Below are 27009 nucleotides of genomic sequence, written 5' to 3'. Positions count from 1 at the left end.
TAAACATCTTTCATAAAACGTTACATTTCTCATCTATTTCGAAACACGTAACTCCTACTTAATTTTGTCGTATGATTTATGTGTCAGAAAGGAAATAATTAAGAAGTTCTAGCGAAAATAATTTAAATTTTTTCCCATGCTTTGGGCAGATTACAACGTTAAAATAGCTACACCCGTTCTGTGAGATCAAACAGAGAAATTAAGCATTTTAAACATGGGGCAATAAAAATGTCAAAAAAAAAAAATTCTATGTACGAGTCAGACTATAAATTAAACTAAACGTATCTTCAGGCTAATTGTGAAATGTCATTCCTTCCATGCAACATAAACAATTTCAAAAAGTTCTGGTTCTGAAAGAATTGCAATGTACAATATTAAGTATTACTATTCATATGATTAATAAATATTAATATTAATAATTGGGTGGGGCATAGATTTTCTCTTTTTCCCTTTAAAAAAAAAAAAAAAATTAATCCATAGCAACAATACCTCTTAACTTCCCAAGTCAGGCTACACAGAGCCTTCCCTTTTTCCCAGATGAGGGGGTGGGACTAGCCATGAACATGGGCAGGGTTAGCTGCATAAGGGGCTGGGCTATCCCTAGATAGCTTAGAATTGTATGGCAGTGGGAGGGGAAAAGGGCGTTGAGTGGGTGTTCCCTGGAGGGTAGCATGAGCCAGATTCCCAGTGAAGCAGCGCTTCACCCAGAGACTGTGGAAAAAATAGCAAAATTTAAAAAAAATATTGATTTACATTTGCCAATAAATTTAAATTTAATCAACCATTTAAATCATTTAAATCATTTAAATTCCAGGAAAAAAGTAAAAAAACATATTATTTTCATCAATGCTTTTTGGTGATTTAATATTACAATTCTGTTTTTATTTAGATCATAAAAGGCAAATTTTCCTTTTAATTTAACATAAATTATCGCCAAATTGCTCTGAATCAACACTTCTATAATAGCCAAAATGTTACGTGATCCTCAAAAAATTCTATATTTGTTTCCATCATACTGGTAGATTGTTGAAGCTGGCGAAATTCACATAACAGTAGACTCTTTCTCATGGAATCCTCAGATCTTTCCTTTAACACCACTAAGGAAATTATAAATAAATGAGTATTAATTTCTCATTTTTTTAAAATAAAAATATTGGACTTGTACAGCAATTTCCTTTCTATGAGAACGATCCTTTGTCCCTCGAAAACAAAAAAAATCTAATTTTTTTTTTATATAAAAGGAAAAAATTCTCAGAAGAGGATGGCAATAAGACAAAGGATGTTCATTTTCTAAACAGTTAGTGGGCCGGAAGCTGCTCTCAGACAGAAAGTGATATAATAGAAATGAAGATCACATTTTCTATACTTATAGAAAATATACAGTATAGAAAATGTGATCTTCATTTCTATTATATCACTTTCTGTCTGAGAGCAGCTTCCGGCCCACTAACTGTTTAGAAAATGAGACCGCATAGATAGAGGATAGAATAAACATATTGACTCACCAAGGGTACAAATCACGAGGTCTCCAGGATTCAATCATCGCTATGACATCTGTATTATTTCCTTGAAAATCTTGGAGGTCGCCCGATGCATCACCGTTGAAGTTTACGCAAGCCCCGCAAACAAATTTCGCGAAGCTGTCCATGATGTGTATTTTTACGTCTCCACTATGGGTGAGCAGTATTGTCAACATTCTATCTATTTCAACCAAAGTGTATTTCTCTGTGACGCTGGCTGATAACAAGCCGCGCTCTTGAACTGGAAAGTGTGACAAGCGACCATTCACCTAAAACCAAAAATTTGAAAACAAATGTGAAATAAAACGTCAATGATATACTCAGGGTTCTCCAATGCACGAAATTAACTTTTCCTTTTCTTCTTCTTAGCATTATTATTTTTATTTTAGAGTATTTGGAACTGATTTGGAAATGATGGTTGACCATAATCATAGATCGAAAGTCATATAAAGTTGAAAACTTTTGTATCTTGAAAAAGGGCCTTGGAAGTCTTGAGCTCTTGTGGGACTCTACACATGGATTTATGGTGGCCGCTAACAGGATTTACATTTCTAAAGACTGGCTCTTCTGGGTCCAATATGGCAAAATCCATTTTCTTTTATACTATTGAAATCACAATTTATCCATCATATTCAACCCATACAACTCCATGAAATCTTCAGATGGCCACATTGATTTCTGTTTTTCTATGTAAGGGTTTATAGAGAGATAGATGGGATTGACTGAAACTGGAAGATTTTTCCCTCAGATACTCTCTTCTCTCTCCATATAGTATTAACCAACAATAAAGAAACTAAGATTACTATGCAATGACTTAGATACATGTGTCAATCATTTTCTATTCACTTACCCAAACCTCCTTGTCCTTAGATATGGTCACAAAAACATCTTGAAGGAAAATGTGGATCCTGACTACCAAAGGCTCTTCAAATCCACAGCTTTGAAGATCCACAATGACTCGGAACCATGACTCCAAATAAGTGTCACAGAGAGATACCAATTCATAAGCGCCGGGCGCTATTGGTCCTCCTACAAGCCCATCAAAAGTCGAAAACTTCTGAGAATATATGAAACAATCTGCTTTGTAGCATTTTCGAACCCCATTCTTTATTACACAATGTTCCATGGGAAGGCACGAAAACTCGCCGCAGGTCACGCTAGCGAACTGGCACGTACATTGCAAGCTGCAGTCTTCCGTAATGAAAGATTCTCCTTCCTGAAAAATGTTTGACATTACTGAAGTTTTTTTGGAAGCTAAAGATAAAACACAACACCTCGGGCAACTTCAACCATTATGGATCTGGGCAGCTTCCATCAGACGGCTAGAAGACAATAACCTACAAGATGTACCTGAGACTATTTTTTCTCAGCCTAGTCCGATGTGAAAGTTTTTGAGTTTAAGTAATCATGTTTTCTCAAATATCAATTACCTGTATTAAACCATTTAAAAAATGTCAAAAATACTACTTTCCATTTAAAAAGTTACTTACACTTAAGTATCTCCCATTAAAGACACATCCACACTTGTCCACTGTTATACATTGATCTCCATCAAACAGATATCCGACATCACATTCACATCCCTCGAAACATTGGTCTGTGCACGTCATTGGCGATGTGAGCCCGGCACAGGTGTTTTCACATGATTTAGTGCAAGGCTCATAGTGACTATTAGGTGGACAATTGAATCCTGAAAGCATAATAAAATATCAAGATGACAGCCTAAAATTTTATGGAAAGATTATCGACACTCCTACTTGGAATAATTCAAAATAAAAGGCTTTGCAGTTGGGGCATACACAGGAGCTGGGTGGATCACAGCTGAACACTGGTGTTATGGAGCCTCTCAAAGCCAACAGTGACCTCCTATGGACTAGATTCTAACATCAGAGCAGAATATTGCCCCAAGTAAACCTACTGTTGGCAGTTGAAAGTGAGTTCTTAGCTTCCTCTGAGGCAGACATCTCTTACCACTTCTTCAATAGCTTTTTAAGAGAAAGCACCACAATATGATGCCATCTGGAGAAGCGTGGTCTTTTGGAGTTCTTTTTTTTATAACAGGCAATGGGGAATCCATGAGCCTTGTGGATCCTTAGCTCACATTTTACCAGGCCCTACATATTATAGGGTCCCCACAGAAAGTTATGAGTCAGCTAGTTGATTTTAGGATTGTTTACATGTTTTAATTAATAAGAGATTCAGTAAAAATAATAAATCAAGACCGTTCTATGAAACACTGTTTAATTCAGGGAAAATTAAATGGGTATTGTATTCATGATGTTCAATCTTTTTTATATCTTTCAATCTTTTTTTTTATAACAGGCAATGGGGAATCCATGAGCCTTGTGGATCCTTAGCTCACATTTTACCAGGCCCTACATATTATAGGGTCCCCACAGAAAGTTAGGGGTCAGCTAGTTGATTTTAGGATTGTTTACATGTTTTAATTAATAAGAGATTCAGTAAAAATAATAAATCAAGACCGTTCTATGAAACACTGTTTAATTCAGGGAAAATTAAATGGGTATTGTATTCATGATGTTCAATCTTAAACAGAGAAAAGTACTTTTTTAGGCTAATATAGTACTGGCATTTGTATATTTTGCTCTGTATGTGTTTTGTTGTTTAGACTGGCCCTCAAAGCGTAATGAAATAAGCATACACATAACCATAACATTTTCTTGTACTTACGACAAAAAGTGTCAGTCCGCCATTGTGTAATGTTTACTCCAATATTTTGGCAAGCAGCTGTGTAGGCTTGCAGACTCTTACACAAGATATCACCCTTTCCTTGAGCTACACAGGAGTCATATGTACAGTCGTTAAAGTACTTATGTGGTGGAATTTTGTCGTGACATTCTTTCAATGGCCCGTCCTTGTCAGTGATCAATCCACACGATGTTTTGCTGATGTATGGCTTAATTTTGGTTTCATCGCATACAGGACATAGGGTTCCACACCCATTACCACACTTTAAACCAGGGACATTGACTTTCCATGCTGCACCAAATTCATCTATATTTTTGGTTATCCAGCCATTGGGCAACTGGAACTCATCTCTCTGGTCTCTATTGAAGTTTCCACAGAGGCCTTTCAATTTGCCACGGTAAGTATTTGGAACACTGAGTGCCACGTAGTAAACGGTGTCATATAGAACCTTAAGACCAAAGCTAGTTTGTAAAATAATGTTATTCCCCTCTTGGTTGATTAAAATATCTCCATCCTGTAGAATTAGAGGTAATTTGTAATCCTCTCCATTGACCTGCAGGAAAAATTGAAAACCAAACTTTTTGATTCCTTAACTACCATCGATTATTAAACAGCTAAACGTTATGAAGTCTGTATTTTTAAATGTAACCACTTAAATTAGAGCTGCCTTAATGTTGTTTCTGATCTATAGCACAGCCTTAGGAGAACTGTTCTCTACTTCTTTATTTTCATAATTAAAATAACAAAAGTGCCCCGACTACATTGTCCAAGAAATTTGAAACCAACCTTCACTTTCCACGTCTTTCCCTTTTGGAGGGTGAAGGTGAAACCAAAAACAGACACCTCCACCTTACTTGTCACGGCCACTGTGAAAAAACTTTCATTTTCCACCAATACAGAAAACTGTATAAGTTCATCAAATTTATTTGCCACCGATTTTGATAAGATGTAGGTACATGTTCCCTGGAAGTCATATGCTAAGCCATCAAAGGTTGTGTAGTGGGGATCTCCAGAAGCAACACATGTGCCAAATTCCTTTGATTGACAACCTTGAATTCCATTGACCACTTTGCATTCCTCATCTGGTCCACAGGATGTGTCTTGACATTGGACAACCCCATTATCTCCACACCGGCATTTCTCTTTGCATTGGTCATCGGTGTAGAAAACTTCATTCTTATGGTAGTATCTGTCCTTGTAGACACAACCACACTGGGCAACAGGAACACACTTGTGACCACTCAGGATGAACCCACTGTTGCAATAGCATCCTTCTTTACATGATGTTTGACAGTCGGTAGGGGAGGACATATCATAGCACACAGCAGGACAACCATTTCCACAAAGTTCATAATGACTGTTGATGGGGCAGGATGGACCTATCAGAAAGTAAGAGCAATGAGGAAAACACATTCACAAGTCAGAAATGATAATTTTCCCTTCTAGACTTTGTTCTTTTTGCATTTAAACTACTCAAAACATTCATTAATCTAAAATACATAGAGTGGAATGCCATCGTTGTCTGTTGTGTAAACGTGAATCCCAATTAGACAAACAACAATAAATGCAGAGTTAAGATCGGTACTATACTGTGATACTAAAAACAGTAACCCCTTTTCCTTTACTTTTTATGTTGGGTTACTGTCTGGAAAGTTTTTTGATGCTTTATGAACGATTTCCTTATAAACAGCTTATTGTTATAGGATCACCCATATGCAAGCTTCCAATGCGCCAATGTGACTTAATGAGATTAAGACCAAACTCAAGAAAGAGATTTTTTTTCCGAATCTTAGTATATATAACACATAACTTGAATTAAATTACCACAGAAGGTAGTTGACCTCCATTCTTCAAGTTTGACCCCAACAGCCTGACAGGCCAACACGTACAGACCAATCGAGGTACAGAATGATGATGGATGGCCTTGGTAAAAGCATGCATCATAAACACAATCGTTGAAATAAGGTTTTGGGTCAATGACTGATATACATTCTTTGAATGGTCCAGTAGACTTTGTGATGATCCCACAGTAACTGTCATTCGTGTACTGCTTCTTCTTTTCCTCTGGGCACTGTGGACAGTTTTTGATGCATTCTGGGGTGCATCCAGGAACATTTCCCACTTTCCAGCTATCGCCGAACTGTACAGGGTTAGTTGCAACCTGTCCATTCTTCATAGTAAAATCATCATTGGGATTATCGTTATTATTTCCACATAACCCAGCAACACCATTGGCATAGGAGCCTGGTATAGTCACTGCTACATAGTTGCTCCAGTCATAGGTAACAGTGACATCAAAGTTTGTTTTAATAATGCCCTGACTGCCGGTGATGTAGGCCACTATCCTATTATTTTTGAAATAGAAAGGAAGTGCAACAACAACCCCATTGATCTAGAAACAAACAAACGCTCAGATAATTAAAAGGAAAAACACATATATAGTAATAAACCGATAAAAATAACAGCATGTCAGGTTATGATGGCAAAATTGTATAATGGACCATTCCATGTGGTTAGATATTTTAGTATTTAATAAATTACTAAATTGAATTAACACCATTTCCTAAAATGTTAATGGTCTCACATCTCTTGGAAATGCCAATTGCTTACACCGATTGGTTTGCTTCATGATGATACATACCAAAATACGACGTGGGTAATCCATACTGAGGGTTAACGTCAGACCATAGACTTCCACAATGACTACTTTGGTGTAGGACACGGCTTTGTTTCCACGGTTATTATTCTGAACGTTAACAGTGAACTTGTTTAGAGACAGGTCTCTAGAAGTCACTCCGACAAGCTTGTATATACAGGTTCCCATGAAATCGTATAATTTTCCATCAAATGTTTTGTAGTGAGGGTCACCTGAACCTGTACAGGTGGAGAAGCTAATGGCCTGACACTTACGCTCTCCGTTGACTACAACGCACCTCTCCTTCGCTTTGCAGCTACTCAATTTACAAATCACCAAACCTGTTATTGGGTCACATTTGCAAAGCACCCGGCAGTTGTCATCAAGCCAGAATTCCTGGTTGGATTGGTAATAGAGGCCATTAAAGCTGCACCCACAGCTTGAAACTGGAACGCACTTATCTGAACTGAGTACAAAACCATCATTACACTGGCAGGACTCCACACAAGTTTCATTGCATTGAGTTGGGGCATCTTGATCAACGCAAGTGGCTGGGCAGGCGGTCCCGCAGAACTCATAATGACTGTTTTCTGGACAAGGTGGAACTGAAATAAAGTTAATAATTGAGTTATGTGATTTAATGATATATGAGAATTCCAGGGACTTGTTTTATTAAACCCCATACAGAAATAAAGAAAATATTCTAATTTCCTCACCCTAGAATATGCTGTGCTTGGACAGCTGAAAGTAGCTACACCGGGGTACATACCTACAGTAAAAGGACCGAGTAGAGTTTGATGGACCACATTGTTTTATCTTTCACTACTAAGCACATGGAAACTGATTGCAAACTTTCGAATATCAAGAGTTCACTTCCCTCATCCATTATTTGATCCATACTTACCACAGCCAGAAAGTGTTCTCCAGTTATATATCCTAACACCGTGTTTCCTGCAGATTGCGTCATAAGCGGCCAGAGCCTGGCACAGGAGCTGTTTAGATCCACCGTAGATGCAGACATCATAAATGCAGTTCTCAAAGAAGATATCTGGATTGACTTTAACATGGCATTCCCTAAAGGGTCCATCCACGGTTTTGATGATAAGACCACAGAACCTGTTACTTCCATACAGTTTCTTTTTACTCTCATCACAAGCAGGGCATATACCACGGCAGATGTCAAAGCAAAACAGATCGCCGTCATTGACTTTCCAGCTCTTGGCCCAGTCTAAGATGGATGTGACTGGTCTGTTATCTACTCCAATCAACTCATCTCTGCTATTTTGGTTGAAGTTTCCACAGAGACCACCAACAGCATTGAAATATCTACTGGATAAGGTGATCACAACGCGAGAGTTATAGTCATAAGTTACTTGAAGGCTGAAATCTGTACGCACCACTGCGTTGGGACCACTAATGGTTATGAAGATCCTCCCGTCTACTAGTATCACTGGTAAACTGGCTATAACATCATTTATCTAGAAAGAGAAAGTCATAATCTGAGATTGCTAACATTGAATTAATTTTAGAATGGATCTGGTGTCTGTCCTCGGCAAAAGTAACTTAGTAGAAGCGGAATTTTAATGTTATTTGAAGTCCCTTCATATGAAGCTTATTCTTTCCATGGTTTGTTTAAAAAAAAAACTTTACATAAATTAAATCAAATATATGTTTTGATACCAAAATATTTATCAAACGCCTACGTAAATACTTTCTGATTTCTGAATTAATGTTAATATAATAAATGTTTTTTGTTAAAAAGAGTCAACATCTCGTTGTTCATTTTTTAAATTCTTACTCCAAATCTTACTGCACCAATAACCAAAAAGTAAAAATTAAGATTTAATATTGGTATCATTCACTGTATTCCTTTCATACAATTTGTAAACTTACCCGAACTTTTTGGAATTCGCCTTTAATAATTGAAATCTTGTAGCCGTATGCATGGATACTGACAGTTCTAACAAAGGACACAGCTTGGCTTCCTCTGTTATCATTCTTCTCGTCTACTGTAAACGGCACCAAGCTGACATCGTTCCCAATATATTTAGACAGAATGTAAGTACAAGTGCCCTGGAAGTCGTAGTTATAACCATCAAAGGTGCGATAATGGGGGTCACCCCAGGCCCAGCAGGTGCCGGTATAATCAGGGACACAAACTGGGTTTCCATTTTGAACTTTGCAGGTCTCCTTAGTTCTACATTTCACAGATTTGCATGGGTCTGAAAGAAAATTAGATAATATTATATATTATAATAATTATTATATTAATAATAATAGTAATAATAATAATAGGGGTAAAATGGGTAAATCAATGGCAATCAACAACTCAATGTTTTGTTTTTGCCTTCAGCTTTTTAATCTCTCATCTTTACTTCTCTTCTTCTTTTATAAAAAGTATCCCCATCTACTTTCTTTCCCAGCTTTTAAAAAATTTATTTTTCTTACTCAACCTCAACTTTTGAACCGAATGGAACCAAATGTAATGTCCACATTTCTGGGCTCGCCTGGCCAATGAAGCATAACATTGCCACCGAAAGTAGTCAAGGGAACAGACATGAAGTATAATTCGACGGCTGTATGGTAGGAAGGTCCATTATCTTTAAGTTGAGGTCTTTAGACTTTGCAGTCCCTCTAATACATCTACCACAACCAGCAAATATTTACTAGTGCGAAAAGGGCTTAGCTTTACCTTTATTGATACATTTAACAATCCCATCTCTGATTTGACATTTTTCATCAGCAGCACAGTCAGTCTCCTTGCAGAGAAGAAGTCCTGAAGAGTAACAGGTACAGACTAGTTTGCAGTCAGGGGATAGGATGACCTCTGAGGGCTGCACAAATAATACAGGAAAAATTAAGTATTATATTTCAAAAAGTGAGTGCTACAATGTAACTATATACTTCAAAAAAGGAAAAATATTACACTAGTTGGTAGCTGGTTAGTGTACCAAATACTAGATAAGAAAGTTTGGGAGATCCCACGGAAATAATATATTGCTGTGTCTAAAATAATTATTACTTTCTCATGAAGAACTATTGGCAGATGTGTAGTCATTGTACAACGTCGCACGTGTACACACCTGGTAGTATTTCCCATTAGCAAAGCAGCCGCACATCTCCACTGATACGCAACCCTGACCATCAAAGAAGAATCCATTGTCGCACTCACAACCTTCAGAACATGTGGCAGGGCACTTGACGGGGTCAGTGATGCTGGTACACATTGTTGAGCAGACATCAGCACATAACTTGTATTGGCTATTTGGGGGGCAGTTTAAAGCTAATAATATATATAAAAAAAACCATGTATTAGCAGTGAACAAAGTGGAAAACGATGGTCAATTTGCCCAATAACATTATATTTACAACTTTTTAAGGGGTATATCATTCCTCCAGGATTCATGAAAATTGAACAGGAAGATGTAAACAATTAAAATGGCAGAATGTACTATTAGTGGTACTCTATGGACAGCAGTGACAACTTTCTTTCTTATAAGATGGACAGCAATGTATACGTTGAAACGCCAGGAAAGCATTGAGGGGTATCAATTGGAAAAGCAGTACGTTTGGACGCATAGAAAGAGATAATTAACATAACTAAGCAGGTGGTCGTATAACTTTACAAAGAAGGGCTCAATGTATTATTCATGGTCTGCAAGGTAAAAATAATTAGACATGGTTAAATGATCCTAACTTCCATCAAATGATCCACCATGAGCATTTCTAATCAAGGTAGTCTGTACAATACTTACGACATAAAGCTTCGGTTCTCCATGGTTGGACAGTAATACCAAGTGCTTGGCAGGCAGCAACATAACTCTGAATATTTTGACATAGGATGTTACCATCTCCGGGAAAAGCACACAGGTCAAATATACAGTTGTTGAAATATACCTCAGGGTTAATAGCAATATAACAAGCACTCAATGGACCACCGCTCTTCTTCAGGAAGCCACAATAGTTCTCTGTTCTGAATATTTCTTTTCGTCTGTCATCACAAGGTGGGCATGGATTGCCAGGACCTCCACAACCATCATTACAACTTACACCAGGAATCTGGACTTTCCAGGCAGCTCCAAAAGTGGTGGCATCAGGAGCTAACCTCTTGTCGGGAAGTTGGAACTCATCTCTTCTATCGCCATTATAATTACCGCACAGGCCACTAAGCTGGCCCTTGTAGTTTCCTGGAACACTGACTATTACATGATAAACCAGATCATATGTGACTTTAAGGTTGAAATCCGTGTCAATAGTGACTCTCAAGCCATGCTGATAGGCTTTGATTTTTCCATCTTCTAGAGTAATTGGGAGGTTACTGAAAATTCCATTGACCTAGTTGAAAAACAAAAAAGCAAAATATGGCACATTAACATTAACTTTACAAAGTATGGTATCCAGGATAAGTAAGAACCTAAACTTTCCATACTAGTCCGCTCAATGTGCTCAATAGACATATAATTACTTCTGACTTCAACCTGTAGATTTCTGGATCTTCTTACCAGGATTTGACCACGTTGATTAAACTGAAGGACAAGGTTGTATCCATAGACATCAATGGACACCAACTTGGTTACAGACACTGGTCCATTGCCCCACTTTTCATTTTTCACATTAATCAGAAAAGGTACTAAACTGGCATTAGTAGTTTTGGAGAGTATGTAGGTACATGTGCCTTGGAAATCGAAGGCAACACCATCAAAAGAAACATAGTGGGGATCTCCAGATGCAGAACACTGGGCAGAACCAACAGGTTGGCATTTCTGGACTCCATCAACCAAACTACATTCTTCATTGGCACCACAGGTGAAAGGTTTGCACTCGACCGCTCCACTTGATGTACAGACACACTGCGGGTTGCATGTTCCATTGAGAAAGAAAACTTCTCCAAATTTGTAGTATTTATCCAGGTAAATACAACCACACAAAGAAACAGGAACACATTCAGTACCACTAAGAATGAAGCCATCATCGCAGACACAACCTTCTGAACATACTGGGTTACATCCCAATGGTGGAGCAAGTGAAAAGCAGGTTGGCAAGCACCCTGGTGCGCAAATTTCATAGTGACTGTTTTTGTCACAAGTGGGACCTATAACAGATAGAGAAATGTGTGGCATTGGTAAAATATTGTTCACATGGTTTATTATTATTAAATGGGGGCTAATTTGTTTTAGGGGTTCTATGAAGGCATGTAGAATTAGCAAAAGATGTTTCCACTAGAAAAATCTGCCATTATCATCCTTATCCATATAATTAATGTTTTTCTAAATGGACAATTGAAAACGTGTGCAATGTAGCAGGTACAAAGAACACTTACTGCAGAATGTGGCATTTCTCCAAGGGTAGACAGTGACACCAGCCTCTTGACAAGAAGTTGCATAGGCACTTATGACCTCGCATTGGACATCGAGACGTCCACTATAAATGCATGCATCAAACACACAATCCTTGAATACTCCTTCCGGGTCTATCTTGACATGACATTCTCGGAAAGGTCCAGCCTTGTCAATGAGAAGGCCGCACTCTTTCTTGCTAGAACGGTAACGCGCTTCGAACTCTGCTAGTTTGGGGCAAACCCCCGGATGTTCTTCAATACAACCAGGTGTATTTTGCATATTCCAACTCTTGGCGAATAAGTTTGTGTTAGCAGTGACCTGATTGTTCTTCATGACAAATTCATTGGCTTTGTCACCATTAAAGTTTCCACAAAGACCACACACTGCCCCAGCATAAGTGCTGGGAATGGTCACGGCCAAGTAGCTGTCCCAATCATAGATGACTCGTAGCCCAAAACTAGTCTGGAGGATAGTTTTGTAGCCCTGCATGTAGATTGACAGCTTGCCTTTGTCAGTGATGTACGGGAGATTGGCCAAAGTTCCATTTAACTAGAACAGGCAAAGAAAAAAAATAGACTATTTAAAAATTCACACAAAACACAAGTTTATCATCTGCAAGCTACACAAAAACATACATGTTTTACACATAAAGATGAATATTGGCTTCGTTTTAAGAAAAAACAAACAGTAAATAGTAAACTATTGCCATATATATTCCCCAAATCTCTCCCATTATGAGTGTTTGTCTTAAGACATTTTTTTAATATTACATTATTTGTAATCTTTTAGAACTCACCAGAATCCTTCCTTTGTTTTGTCTTTTGAAACCAACTGATAAGTTTGAGAAAGTCACCTGGACGGCAGAGGTATATGACACCACTTTGTTACCCCTGTATTCATTCTGGACACTGATCAGAAAGTCCACCAGGTCAGTTGACTTCTTGCAGACTCCTACAAACTGATAGATGCACGTTCCCTGAAAATCATATCTCACCCCATCGAAGGTCATGTAGTGGGGGTCTCCAGATGCTATACAGGTGCCGTAGCTCAATGGGTAGCAGTCTTGAATGCCATTGACCACAGCACACTTTTCAGAAGGCTTACACCGCGTGGCCTTACACTCAACATTCTTGGTGCTTGGATTACAAACACATTGACTCTCACACTTAGTGTCTCCCCAGAACTTTTCATTGGCACCATACAATTTTCCCTCGTAAATACAGCCACAATTGGCCTTGGGGATACATTTACCTTCATCTAACACGAACCCTTCCTTACACTCACACGTTTCCACGCAAAAGTCAGAACATGTAGTGGGAATGGCTTCGTCGCTACAGGTTTGGGGGCAACCGCTGCCACACAGCTTGTACTGCCTGTTTTCAGGGCACTGTAGTGCTGCCAAAAGAAGGCAAAACAGAATACAATGAATTAAATTAAGTCATTTCTCACTAAACACAAACGGAACCCTCATTTAAAAATTACAATATACTTGTATAACCTTTATTATCTAATATTAAATTTACAAATTGAAGGAGGACTTTGTGAAATGGGCTAAAAATATTCAGTTTATGTAATTTTGCTTTCAGGAAGTGGACTGCTTTTGACTCTTGGTGGGCTTGGATATATGTAGGTTTTAGTGTATTTACATGCTGGAGCATAGCTTTTCTTCCAACGACACTTCTACGGAATCATGATACAGTATATCTATTCATTTATATTAGCAATGGTAGTACCACCACTGACTGTAAATCAGTAGGAGAAACTCCAAGACATACTTACGGCATCCAGCCAGCTGTCTCCATTCTTTAATCTGAGAATTATTTCTCTGACAGGCATCCGCGTAAATCTTTATGCTTTGGCATAGAATCTGCCTTAATCCACCATATAAACACGCATCGTATATGCAGTTATCCAGATAGATTTGGGGGTTGATTGAAGAGTGGCACTGAGCAAAAGGCCCATCTCCTGTTTTTGATATAAGTCCACACGCCTGGACACCCCCATATTTTTGCTGGTTCTCCAACGGACAGATCCAGCATTCTCCATTACAATTGTGCCAGCAAAACCTGTCCCCATCCTCTACTCTCCAGCTTTTGCCAAAATCAGGTAAATTTGTAGCCTGAGCCCCGGTTGGCGTCGCCAAGTCATCGGCTGGATTCTCATTATAGTTACCGCACAGACCACAAACATTTCCAAAGAAGCTACTGGAGATATAGATAACCAGGGCAGAGTTCCAGTCATAGTACACAATGAGAGTGATATTGGTCCAGATAACAAGTGTGAGACCAGATTGGTAAATTCGGACCTGGCCGTTATTTAGCACAAGCGGAAGCCGTTGGTGTTGATTATTAACCTGAATTTATTAAAGAGGTAGAAGAAAGTGACAAGTAAAGTCAATATATATCTTACAACACAATATGCAGAGATTCTTGTTGCTTAATTGTACAAAACACACAATGGAATGAACCACGTAGAAAATGCCTCCCCTTCCCTACAATGTTCTCCAAAATCTGTAAAGAAATGCCTCAACCGATTTCATTATAGAAAAAGGCTCCAGGCAGGTTTATTGAAGGAGAAGGACAACCGATTTCATTGTCAGCCAATATAAAATTTAGAGATAATAATAGATTCATAGGCACTTACCCTCACAAAGCCATATTCATTTCTGAACACAGAAATGGTAAAGTTATACACCTGGACGGTAACAAAGCCAACAAAGGAAACACGGGTGTTCCCTCTGTTCTCATTTTTGGCCTCGACGTTGAAAGCTGGGAGGCTGGTGTCACTTCCACATGTCTTGGCGATGGTATAGGTACATGTCCCTTGGAAATCATATGTACGGCCATCGAATGTGCGATAATGAGGGTCCCCAACTGCGTGGCAATAGGATTGTGTCTCGGGAACACAAACTGCCTTTCCATATAATATCTGACACTTCTCCTTAGGCCTGCATTTCACAGTACTACAAGAGGGACCTAAATAGCCAGAGTAGATAGAAAGGTTACTACAATATTCTATACATTTATGTCAATGATACCACTCATAACGTTACCAACAATCAAACCAATAATTCCCAAATGAAAGTCTAAAATAATCAAATAGAATATAGTCATTGATAAATGTAAGGTGTGAGTCATTAAAATGGACCGATAACGTGGCCATAGGAAATTGCATCCCCATTACACATACCTTTGTACCTTTTCTCTTTCAATCACCCATATACTTTACTGAACTCATCTCACATGTTTATTCTCTCCAAAGTTTTGCTCTCAACCCTTTCCTTATACCCATTTGCAAACCGCTCTCCATTCTAGTGTCCATTTCCCGGTGTCCCACTACAATTCCCAATATCCATATAAAAATCTCACGAAAACTTCTAAGCCATAAAAAAAGTTAGCATACTGACACATCTATTAATAAATGTGAAGTAGCCGCTCTTCTAGTTGACTCCTTGAAACTAAACAAAACCTTATACTCACCTTTGATGCAGATGGCTGGAGTCCCATAACTGTTCTGGTTGGCGATTCCATATGATAGCAGGAGAAAAGGAGAAGATGGATTTACCAAAGTCTGAAAACTTAAACCGGTTCCTAAATTTTGAGATGCCCATGAATACTCGGTTCCAGGGATGTTTTTCCAAGACAGAGTAACCACCTTATTGTTTAAGGTCAGATTAGGAGCATCTGATGTTTTTGCAACAACTACACCAAAGTTATCAAATTTCTCTTGGCCAAATATATAATACGATGTACAGTAACTGCTGGTTGGATAAATTGTCGTCAGAAAAGGTGTATATCTAATGCCTGATCCGGATGTACCACCAATACAGTAGTACATCACCTGGACCCCAGCAGCAGCTGTGATTGAAATAGCAGTCAGGGGAGGAACGTCCAGTTTAATCACTTCACCTTTGGTTAATGTCCGGGAATTTGCTAACGCACCAATTTGATAGTTGACTTTGGTGGTTTGAGAAGCCACCACATAGGCAATGTCAGATAGATTCTGGGAGATAATAGGTGGTATGATGAAACTGGTTCCCCAAGCCGGAACTGGTTGTAGTTGCTCATAGACATGGCTACATCCTGTTTTTCTCGAACCACATGTAAAACCACTCAGAACAGCTACTGGCTTCTCAGATACAACTCTGGTTCCGGAGAGATCGCCGTCACTGAGAAACTGGTAGGCAGTGTAGGGCCTTAGTACCCATGAGGACTTCACGTTAGCTCTAGAAAGACCATCTTCAGTTTGCACGGGACTGGTAAAGTAAATGTCAAGACTTGTCTGTTCCTTTCCACTTATTACCGAGAACTGCTTGGACGCCAAAGTTGAAGGTGTCACCACATAATATTCTGTCCCCCAATATTCGAACGGGTATAAAACGCTAGTATCACTGCCTAGCTGTTTGTAATTTAAAGAAATTACTGAGATATCCTTATCGGACTGTATGACAACAACATTACTGGACCTTTTGGCTCCTAGTACTTCTACAGTTGGAGGTATTTCAATACCGATTGTAAAACGGTCATTCACAGTAAAGGATTTCTGATAGTTGGACGTGTTAACAAACAATTTTACATGTGTGGATGGGGTATATCCGGTAATAAAGACCTGAAAATTGATAGCAATGCTGGTTGGTTGATTGTTTTCCATGAAAACTGTGATAAATTCTTTGCCCAGTTGACGTGCTGTGCAGTACCCTAAAATTAGAGTTAAAGAAGAAACAATATATCACTTAGGTCGCAAAGAAACAAATACACACAAATGAGATGGGATCACAAAATGGGTAAACATTCAGTGAAATTTTGTACAGATTCATCCTGAGATACTTTATTCTAGAGAGTGTTGGGGTGTGTATATTTTAACTTCAGTCAGATGCAAACATGGATGCCCACACTGGCATTAATCTAAAATTGTTTAGAAAGGGCCCTTCTGACTGAATTGAACCGTTCCAGATTGGAAGGGCCTTTTCTAAATTATTTTGAACTAGCACAGGGAGACAGGAGTGTATTTGGGGTCACTTGATGTCACTTGACCCTGCTATTAAACTGAGACTGCCCACACAGTGTGTAAGCAGCTGGATAGCAAACTGCAGGAGCAGTGAGAGGTAAGCAGGGAGGGGCGGGTAGGTTGGATATATGTGTTTGTGTATGTAAACATGGATGTGTAATTGTGTGTGAGCATGGATGTGTACTTGTGTGTGGGAGCATGGATGTGTATTTGTGTATTGTGACAAACCCTGTAGCATGAGGGCCATACATGTCACATTTAGGGGTCCTAAGCACAGTCCTCTAGGGCAATCAGAGTCAGGAACACCAGCTTGTAGCAAAACAGCGCTTTATTTTTAATCGCTTAAACCCCAAAAACCAAATCATAAAAAGAAAACCTAGCTCCCAATTGGAGCCCTCTCTAACTAAAAACCAGACTGACCAACCTAATTACCCACTAACTCGACCTCCCAGCCAGGCCCAGCTAAGCCAGGCTCTGGAAAACCTCCCCCAGACAGCACACAAAAGGTCCAGGAAGGTATTGCCTCACTTGGCTCAGGGATGGTCTTCTTCAGGGCCTCTCCTTGCCCTGGGAGCGTAGGGAACTATCTCTCCCTCCAACAGTTTTTCTGATTATCAGGCTCCAGGGGTTTTTAATGCCCAGCACCTGTGCCTGACGCCGGCCCCATAGGAATCCCAGACCGGATCCTGCAGACTTCTAGCCTCCTGGAAAAGCCGGCATGGAATTTTCCCAGAATGGGGGAACGGAGCATTGGCCCACCCTGCTCTCCAATTGCTCAACCCCAGGGACCCATATTTATGCCCTGGATAGCACCTGTACCCAAATGCCAAAACAAGCATCTCCCTGGGGTTTACACTGTCACAGTATATGGATGTGTACTTGTGTGTGTGGGCATGGATGTGTACTTGCGTGTATGTGTGTGTGTGAGCATTGATATGTACTTGTGTGTATGTGTGTGTGAGCATGGATGTGTACTTGCGTGTGTGTGTGAGCATGGATGTGTACTTGCGTGTGAGAATGCATGTGTACTTGTGTGTGTAAGCATGGATGTGTAAGTGGGGTGAGATGGAGTGTGTCTTAGTGAGTATGAGTAAGTGTGTAATTTGTGTGTTTACATATGTTATTTGTCGGAAGGGGGGCAATAATGACACAGACTAGCTGTTGAAGTCGGGGGCTCTGGGGTAATTTTCACACCAGGGCCCTGTGGTTTCTAGTTCCGCCCCTGAATTTTATGAAACACTCTTTTTTCTTATATATGCATTTACTCTTAATTATTATTTTGCAAATTTCACTGGAAAATATATTGAATTTTATTTGATTGTACATAATGATGGTTCAGGTTTTCTTTTCTTTCTTTTCTTGTTCATGGATATGATGATCACTCTGTAGAATGTTTCCTTTGAGTTCTGATTAAGAAAGTTGTTATAGGGGTAGCTTTACGTTTTTAGGCTTCTGTGATGATTCAGGGGCCAATAGTTACCCAATGGATACATTTTTTTTTTTTTAAACTTTTATTTTTGCCGCAGACAGGAGGTATAAAGTATAAGTATACAAGCATACATATACAAAGACCAAAAAGAAAAAAGGGTTACAAGATGGTCATAAAGCAGTCGTCAGTGGTACAGTGGTAAATAAGACAAAGTAAGAGCATGATTAGGAGTACGATGGATACATTTTTTATTTGCAAGTTTCTCAACAGCTCTACTCTTAGCCCTCATATATAAGAACTTTCCTGCCAGACCCCACACATTCTCAGACACATATTTTATGAGTAATGAAACACCCTTTGAAAACTTAAAGAGAATATTATAGAACTCACCACATAGGAAAGCCAAGGAGACCCAAAACTGAAGGGGTGTCTTCCAATCCATAGCTACCGAGGAAACAAAGAGTACCAGTTTAAAATGTTTACATTTTTTACCACGTGGTTGTTAAATTATGATGGCTCTTTTCCATATTTGATGAAACCGCACAGATAATACATCATTTTGTTCAGGAGAAGTTTAAAATAATAGAACTACATAAAACATAATAGTAGCATACCTAGCGGGGGGCAGTCCGCCCCGGGTGCTGCTCGTCAGGGGGGTGCCACGGGCTAGGGTAACCACATGTCCCGGATCCCCGGCAGCCTCGTCATTTTTTTAATTTTTTTTTACATGGAGGAGAGCAACCGCTCGGAGCCCCTCAGTCTCCTTCTCGAGGTTTTAACTCTGTCGCAGTGCCGGCATGTCATGCTGAGTGCCAAAATATGATGTCATATTTCGGCGCTCAGCAGTGAAGCAGCGGCAGAGCAGGAAGCAGCGGCAGAGCAGGAAGCAGCGGCAGGAAGACGGAGGCATTGTGCTCCCACCGCAGGACTTCTGGATGGTAAGTCCAAAACCTTTAACTACAAAGGGAAAGGGGAGCTAGTGAGGAGGGAGGGGGGGAGAGGGGGTAGATAGTGAGGAGGGAGGGCGGTAGATAGTGAGGAGGGAGGGGGAGAGGGGGCTAGATAGTGAGGGGGGAGAGGGGGGAGATAGGGAGGAGGGGGGAGATAGTGAGGAGGGAGGAGGGGGGAGATAGTGAGGAGGGAGGAGGGGAGGGGTAGATAGTGAGGAGGGAGGAGGGGGTAGATAGTGAGGAGGGAGGGAGGGGGGTAGATAGTGAGAAGTAAGGGAGGGGGTAGATAGTGAGAAGAGAGGGGGTAGATAGTGAGAAGGGGTAGAAAAGGAGAAAAGGTAGATAGTGAGAATGAGTGAGAGAATGAATGAATGTGTGGATGAATTGTCTGAATGAAGGAGATAATTAATGAGTTTATGAGAATGCATTAATGAATGTGTAAATTTGTGTGAATGAGAGAGAATAAATGATTGTGTGAATTAATTATGTGAATGAAAGTGTGAATTAGTGAGTGGCTGTTAAAGTGTTTTAGATTCTAGATTCTTGTGTTAATTAAGAAATTGAAAGTGATAAAGACTATTGTAACAACCAAGCTGTTACAAATTGAAGTTCACTATTCTAACTTCACCTACATAGTAGAGTTCCGAGATTCAAACAAGATATATATATGTGTCCATTACAAATCCACCTCATATGTATATCATGGAGCATCGACCTGCATAAATCTTCCTTAATTTGAGTTATTTCTCCCCTATTGTTAAGTTACCATTGTCTTTTTTTCTTAGCAGCTGATTGGGTTTATAGACTGTTTTCTCCACCTTTTACCAAAGAGCTCCCATAAAGTAAAATAGCCGCTTACATTAAAATCAAATCTCTGCAAATTACAGTAATTGCCAAAAAATATATACTCTATTGCCAGTTTAACAAATAAAAATAATAGCTCATAAATAATAATAGCTCATAATGGTGACTGCTATCCTTAACCTGCCTAAGTCTTTAAAAAAAACCAATAATAATAACAACTGTACCTTTTTGTCCTTGAACCACTTCTTCAGCAAGTGACAAAAATAGGGATCTAATTTATTATATACCAGAGTCACAGCAGTAATTAGAGACTGTAACGCCTACAGGGGACATGTTTGCCAAAACGAACAATAAAGTAATAAAAATTATGATAAAACTAAAGGGACAGGTGTGAAGGAAGGTGTTTAAATAGCCTTAAATGTGACCTATGATTAAAAATGACAAATTTTTCCGTTAAAATGATCATTTAACATGACCTCAAGTGCGTACAAGATTCCATAAAGCTATTACAATAGGAGGATGATTATTAATAATAACAGTCAAATTGTCAATATACAAAACTGATAATAAGAGTAACGCACATAAAGGCAGACTCGGACAGAAACAGAAGGGGGGCCTGGTCTTGAAAGCTTACAATTGATTAGATTAGGGTTGAGTGGGAAAGAGGATGACTTAGTTGTAGTGAAAGTCATGTGAAGAAATCAGTGGCCTGGAGATCTTGAATGTGAAGAATAGATTGTAAGCTTCCCTAAATCTGGCTGATTTTACAGAAAAAGGTAGGGAATTCAAAAGAACCAGTCCGACTTGGTTCAAAATTCTGAATACGCTAGTGGTGGTTGATACCAAAGAAGGAGATGCCAAAGAAGTGAACAGAGAGGTAGAATTTTAACCAAGAATGTAATTATGGGGGTTTGCAGAAGGGTCAACAGTGTCAGAGGCTTCAGAAATGTTCAAAGTGGTGAAGAGGATGTTAGTAATTTTGGTGTGCTATGGAATAGAATCTATGTGATGGTAGGTTAAGTGTCAAGAGGAGGGGCCAGGAGCAAAATAAGAATGGATGGTAGTTAAATAGGGACGTATCAGGCATCACATGGATTTGAACCTGCAACCCTGTGGATTCTAGGTAAATCACCTACCCACTACTCCACCGGGTGGATCTTGGATTGCAGTGTCCTTCTGCCTCTCCTTGGACCATGCTGTTCCCTAATGCTCTTGAAACACCTGCCCCTCGTTTGGTCAATTAAGGCTTAATATAAACCAGGCATAAGCCTAGCCTCATTGCTAGAGCATTGTGTTCCTGGCCCTGTATACTGAGCTACTGCTTTGCTGCATTTGATCTGTCTCTGCGTATGACTCTTGGCTATGTCAACGATCCAGTTTTGTTTACCAGACCCTGGAGTGTTCCAGATGTACCTACCTGTCCAGCTGCTTCCTAGCCGCCTGCCCTGCCTGAGGGCTTCCTAGCCACCTGCCCTGCCTGAGGGCTTCCTAGCCACCTGCCCTGCCTGAGGGCTTCCTCGCCGCCTGCCCTGCCTGAGGGCTTCCTCGCCGCCTGCCCTGCCTGAGGGCCTCCTAGCCGCCTGCCCTGCCTGAGGGCCTCCTAGCCGCCTGCCCTGCCTGAGGGCCTCCTAGCCGCCTGCCCAGCCTGAGGGCCTCCTAGCCGCCTGCCCAGCCTGAGGGCCTCCTAGCCGCCTGCCCAGCCTGAGGGCCTCCTAGCCGCCTGCCCCGCCTGAGGGCCTCCTAGCCGCCTGCCCCGCCTGAGGGCCTCCTAGCCGCCTGCCCCGCCTGAGGGCCTCCTAGCCGCCTGCCCCGCCTGAGGGCTTCCTAGCCGCCTGCCCCGCCTGAGGGCTTCCTAGCCGCCTGCCCTGCCAGCGGGCTTCCTAGCTGTCTGCCAGTGGGCTTCCAGTTTCCTGCCTGGTTTTATCCTGCTCTCTCTGAACACCTAAAGATGGTGCCTAAGAGAAAATCTAAATCTGACAGGATGTAGGATCTATGGAAGGTTTCATTAAAATAGGAGAGGTTTGAAGGAGAGAAGGAACATGTCAGTGGGAAAAAAAGAGATGTTAAGTGGATGGTTAGGTGTAGGAGTGAGGGAAAGAGAAGGTAGGAGATGGGAAGAAATATGGTCAAGTGGTCAGGTCTTGAAGACATCAGGAACCTCATTAGGGGTGACAGGATGGTTAAGGTGCCAACGTTCCAGGAGCTGGTTTGATGTAACATGGAACATCATGAGGGAGGATGTAATCCTTGCTGATATTTTTTATGTTTTGTAAGATCTTGGGTAGAGGAGAACGAGGAAAGAGCCCTTAGGGTGTTAAAAGTGGAAAAGAGATGTTTAGATTTAAGAAGTTGGATAGTTATGTTTTCCTACGATGACTGATTAAGAACATTAAACAATGCACTATTATACTTTTTATGCTTCTAGCTTTAACAAGACTTTTGAAGCCATTGTTTCCCGAGTCAGGGTAAGGTCACCTAATAAAACAATGCTTTATAATAAATCTATATGTACAATTACTGAAGCTCACATGCTGTTCCAATGACAGGTTTAATGGTTACAATGCAATACAGAAGAGACATAGAGACATTATAATTTTCCTGTTCTGACTTTTTAACAAAATTTAAGATCTTCTGAAGAAGACCAAGCATGACCACTAGGACAACTCCAAAGATAAAAAAAATCAGCTCAAAGATCCAGCCCGGTTCAAGGGTCCTATTTTCTATTTTTTTGTGTAGCCAAATCAGATTTATTTGTCAAATATTCTGAAAATGGCTGTTCACGGAGAGAGTGATTTATATAATGCCCCCCATAAATTCTTCACCATAGGTAGCAAAATTACTTTTTTTAACAAGGTTACATATCAGTCCAATTTGTGGCCCAAGCCCCCTTTATTCCATTTTTATTTTCATCAGAGACTATTTTAAAACCCTTTAAATAACTTTAAATGGAGCATGTTATGATACTCACTTACTTTCCTATGTTATTGTTCATTTTGTGTATAATTAATTTTAATCTTGTTTTCTTTTTTTATTGTGCATTCCCCACTCATTTAAATGGTTCCACTGAATCTGCTGGTGCTTCCTATACAACAGAGTATACCTAGACAGTGACATAAAATGGTTAATGGGCAGGAGGAGGGCAAGATGCTAAACCGAGCTCGGTCAGACCATAGGAAGCAGGATAGCTTTCTCAATATGTACGGGTTGCAGCAAAAAATGGTTAAGGTGGCTCGACAAACTTATGCTGAGCCTGTACTTCTTTGCAGGCAAGTGTTTCCACAAAATACTCTATTTTTAGCAGTTTGATTACAAAAAAACCCATTAGAACAGGTGTCAGCAATTGTGTAGACATTGTATCTGACCTGACCCAGGTATGGCCATTTACCAGTTTTGCTGGCAAAGTAAACCATGGAATCACAAAGGAAGGAAGACAATTCTTTTACTCACCTTTTTTTTTTTAGGTGTTATGCTTGACACATTCCCATTTTCTATGTGGCGCAACAACAGGAGGTGTATCTACAGCTGTGTCAAAGTGCCAACCCTAATTTTTAACTCTGGACAATGATAGGGGAGGATACAGATCATGACCAATAAAACCCAAAGCCAAAATGAATATGGTTACTAGACATGGAACAAAAAAACTATTTGGTCACATTTCTTTGTTTGATGCCTGATTCATTGGTTTTCAGAGGACAAACTTTATTCCAGCCTTTTCAAAAATGCTTTTACTGACTCTCATTCACTCTCTCACACTATCTCTCAATGTCTCCTCACCGCCTCCAACAACCACTTCCAGGCATCTGTTTCCTCTTATTGATTTTCTATTTCTTTTTGTTCTCTTCCCACTTTTTGTTCTTTTCAGCTTGTTGGTCTTCTCTGCTTCATGTTCTTCTCATGGCTCTCTGCCACTTCAGATTCTTTGGAGTAGTTCTGGAGGAGGCTCTACCCTGTTGCAGAAGTACTCCAACAGGCCAAAATACTACAGGTGGATCCCTGGAGAAAGAGAAGCTTTCCTGCACTTCGCTTTATCTGCAGTCACAGTGCAAAGGAGAGCTGAGAGAAGAAGAAGAAGAAGGAGAAAAGGAGCAGAAGAAGGAGAGGAACAAGAAGATGAGCTGCAGAAAGGAGATATGGAAGCACTTGTCGGAGAAGGTAGTAAGACATTGAGAGTGAGTGTGAGAGAGAAAGAGTTCAAACCACAATTCTGAGCTTTCTCCTTCATTTTTGTTTGTTTCATTGGGACCCCTCCTCGTTTTCCAACATTCGTACCAATTAAAGAAATTTTACAAAAATTCAAATTCATACAATTCCGAATGCACAAGTTTTAATGGTTACTATTAGAAGAATGCAGCTAGATTTGTAAGGCTGACTTGCTCATTTGTGTTTTTGTTTATTTATTTGTGATGCTTATTGGGCAGTAAGACCCTAAATTACAAAATGAGATGGTAGTGCTTGTCTTGGAGGTATTAGCCCACTGTGGCCACTTACTCAATATGAGAGCAACTATAAAGTCAAGGTATGGGGATGAGATGGGATTGATAGAGTTGAGTATGATTGAGTGAGTATGTGTTAGTGTAAGTGCGCACTAGTGTCTGTGTAGTGAATGTTTTTGGGAAGCAGACCAAGGGGTAGTGGTCCGCTTAGCTATACCTGCCCCTGAGCCAGAATGTTATAGCCCTCTACTGATGATAAGGCAGGTTTCTGCAGCAATTAATATGTAACAGTCAGTATATAAACCTAGCTAAAAACATCTAGAATTTAGGGGAAACTTTACATAAAAGGTAATAATTATTAGTGAATAAATCTTCTTTAAATGATAGAGCCAGCAATGACCATCAGAAGGGTCAAGTCAATTTGTGAATACAGTTCTGGATATGAACAGGCTTGGAGAAGTAACAAATAAAAGACATTGTTTTTTTCCCTTGAGTATTATCTGACGAAACTCAGTCTGTGAAGGATATCATTCATCTTAATTCTGAATAATATTAGGCCTGGAGTATGCTTCAGTCCTTTTCTTGGCTACCACTACCACATGGCTGGCTAACCACCTTCATTGCCTAGGAGTTCACATTGAAATGGTGTTACATACCCTCGTCTGTAACTTGCAAAATGTAAAGTTGCAGGCACTGGCATACCTTCACAAACAGCTGGCAGGTTAGTATATCTCCAAGATGTTTTTTGAGTGTTAGCAAGCGACTACAGTCATGTTGGAACTCTCCACTTGGCTTCTTGGTAAATAGACTCAAGAGATATCATAAGCGGAAGCCAAGGTGCAAAACTGTTTTTATTGCATTATATATTTCCACAGAATACCATTTTTACCAGCATATCATACCTTTTGGTGCAATGTACATATCACACAATTTCAATTAATTAATTACAAGGATAAAAAAATGAAGAAAATATAGAATTAAGCAAATAAACAAATAGTTTGGACCCAGTGCTAAGTGGCTTGTAATTTGTGGCTGATAGTAAACGTTTGTCTACTTACATAATAATTAAAATAGTCATGATTTCTTTTTCTTTTAATAATGCAGCCCTAATCTCACTGATGTGAGTTGGCAGAACCCCAAACAAATACATTTTAATACAATATATAATATTTAATATTTTATTACTAGTTAATACCACTAATACTGCCATTGGGACACGGATTCCTTTTTGTAACTTTTAAGGATTATATATTACAAATATTAGTTTTTTTGGTGATACTCAGAAGAAGTTGTTACATTTTAAGTCTCAATAAAAAATACATTTGTTTATGACCAGTAAGCAAGAATTTAGCCCATACCCAAGGATTACTAATAAAAAAAACCCACCTATCTAGGGCATAAGTATTTGGAAATTCCATTACGCTATGTGGCCATATATTGCCCCTCCCCCACAAGGTAAAAGTACCCCAAGTTTGGTGAGTCCAATGCGCATATGACCAGTAGTTGATATAGATATTTAATTTTAGTGGATGTTTTCAAGCAATTAAAAGATTTTAAGTGAAAAATAAACATTAGAAGTTTGTTTTATTTTAATGAGAATGATAAAATCAAGAAGAAGTTGAACTTCCATTATAACCCAAATGTCTTGTTATCTTCAAAACTTTGCAGATTTTTCCCTACTATACTGGTAATATATCAATCCTGTTGAGATGCACCCGCGATTGGAACTGGAGTTTCATTGAGTCTTCATGGGTTCTCTTGAAGACCACTGCAGAAATTATAAATAAAGTGTTAATTTATTTCAATTGTCATTAAAAGTAACAGCTATATTTATTATTTATGAATTACTGACCATGGACCATTTCCTTTCCAAGGGCCAGGCCTATGGTGGCACTCATTCTTAATACACCATTTAAATACAACATTTAATGGGAGGTTAATCTTGCTTTTGGTTATATCATCTCTGATTTCACAAACATGGGGTCAGTAAACCAAACTCAAATCCTGAAAAGTTTAATACCCTGTGGGATAAAAGAACCTTGTTCCAAGCCAACTCATCACCACCACCCCAATCTGGTGGGACAGGGGGGGGGTAAAAAAATTAAGGAATACTCTCCATTCTTATCCTGTGGGATGGCAGGGATATTGTGTAAGAAGAATAACAAACCTCCCCTGTCATTGTA

The 27009-nt window shown here is 39.6% G+C and overlaps 1 protein-coding gene across 1 annotated transcript; it reads right to left on the bottom strand.

Annotated features, from left to right (window-relative positions):
- Positions 1-1501: 1501 nt before the first annotated feature.
- Positions 1502-26724, bottom strand: LOC149272782 (IgGFc-binding protein-like). The gene is made up of 16 exons (XM_089506734.1): positions 26679-26724; positions 15683-16900; positions 14847-15178; positions 13983-14556; positions 13000-13598; positions 12185-12752; positions 11367-11956; positions 10762-11199; positions 9557-9698; positions 6871-7469; positions 6054-6621; positions 5016-5608; positions 4212-4782; positions 3011-3210; positions 2371-2577; positions 1502-1789 (listed from the first exon to the last, which is right to left on the bottom strand). The coding sequence occupies exons 1-16, from the start codon at positions 26722-26724 to the stop codon at positions 1502-1504; spliced, it is 7533 nt and encodes a 2510-aa protein (XP_089362860.1).
- Between the last annotated feature and the right edge of the window lie 285 nt (positions 26725-27009).

The sequence above is a fragment of the Sceloporus occidentalis genome, unplaced genomic scaffold, assembly GCF_023333645.1.
Source record: "Sceloporus occidentalis isolate IW3139 unplaced genomic scaffold, rSceOcc1.0.p SCAF_419, whole genome shotgun sequence".
Taxonomy (NCBI): domain Eukaryota; kingdom Metazoa; phylum Chordata; class Lepidosauria; order Squamata; family Phrynosomatidae; genus Sceloporus; species Sceloporus occidentalis.
Note: the sequence above shows the minus strand (reverse complement) of the source record. Positions and strands in the feature narration are given on the sequence as shown.

Bases quoted from the DNA above. Each gene is read 5' to 3' on its own strand.
- LOC149272782 (XM_089506734.1), bottom strand. From the start codon at position 26,724: ATGAGTGCCACCATAGGCCTGGCCCTTGGAAAGGAAATGGTCCATG. The intron at 6,622-6,870 runs GTATGTATCATC...GTTTGTTTCTAG, and splicing joins ATTACCCACGTCGTATTTTG to ATCAATGGGGTTGTTGTTGC. The intron at 2,578-3,010 runs GTAAGTAACTTT...ATATATTCTCAG, and splicing joins TTAATGGGAGATACTTAAGT to AAGTTTTCGACTTTTGATGG.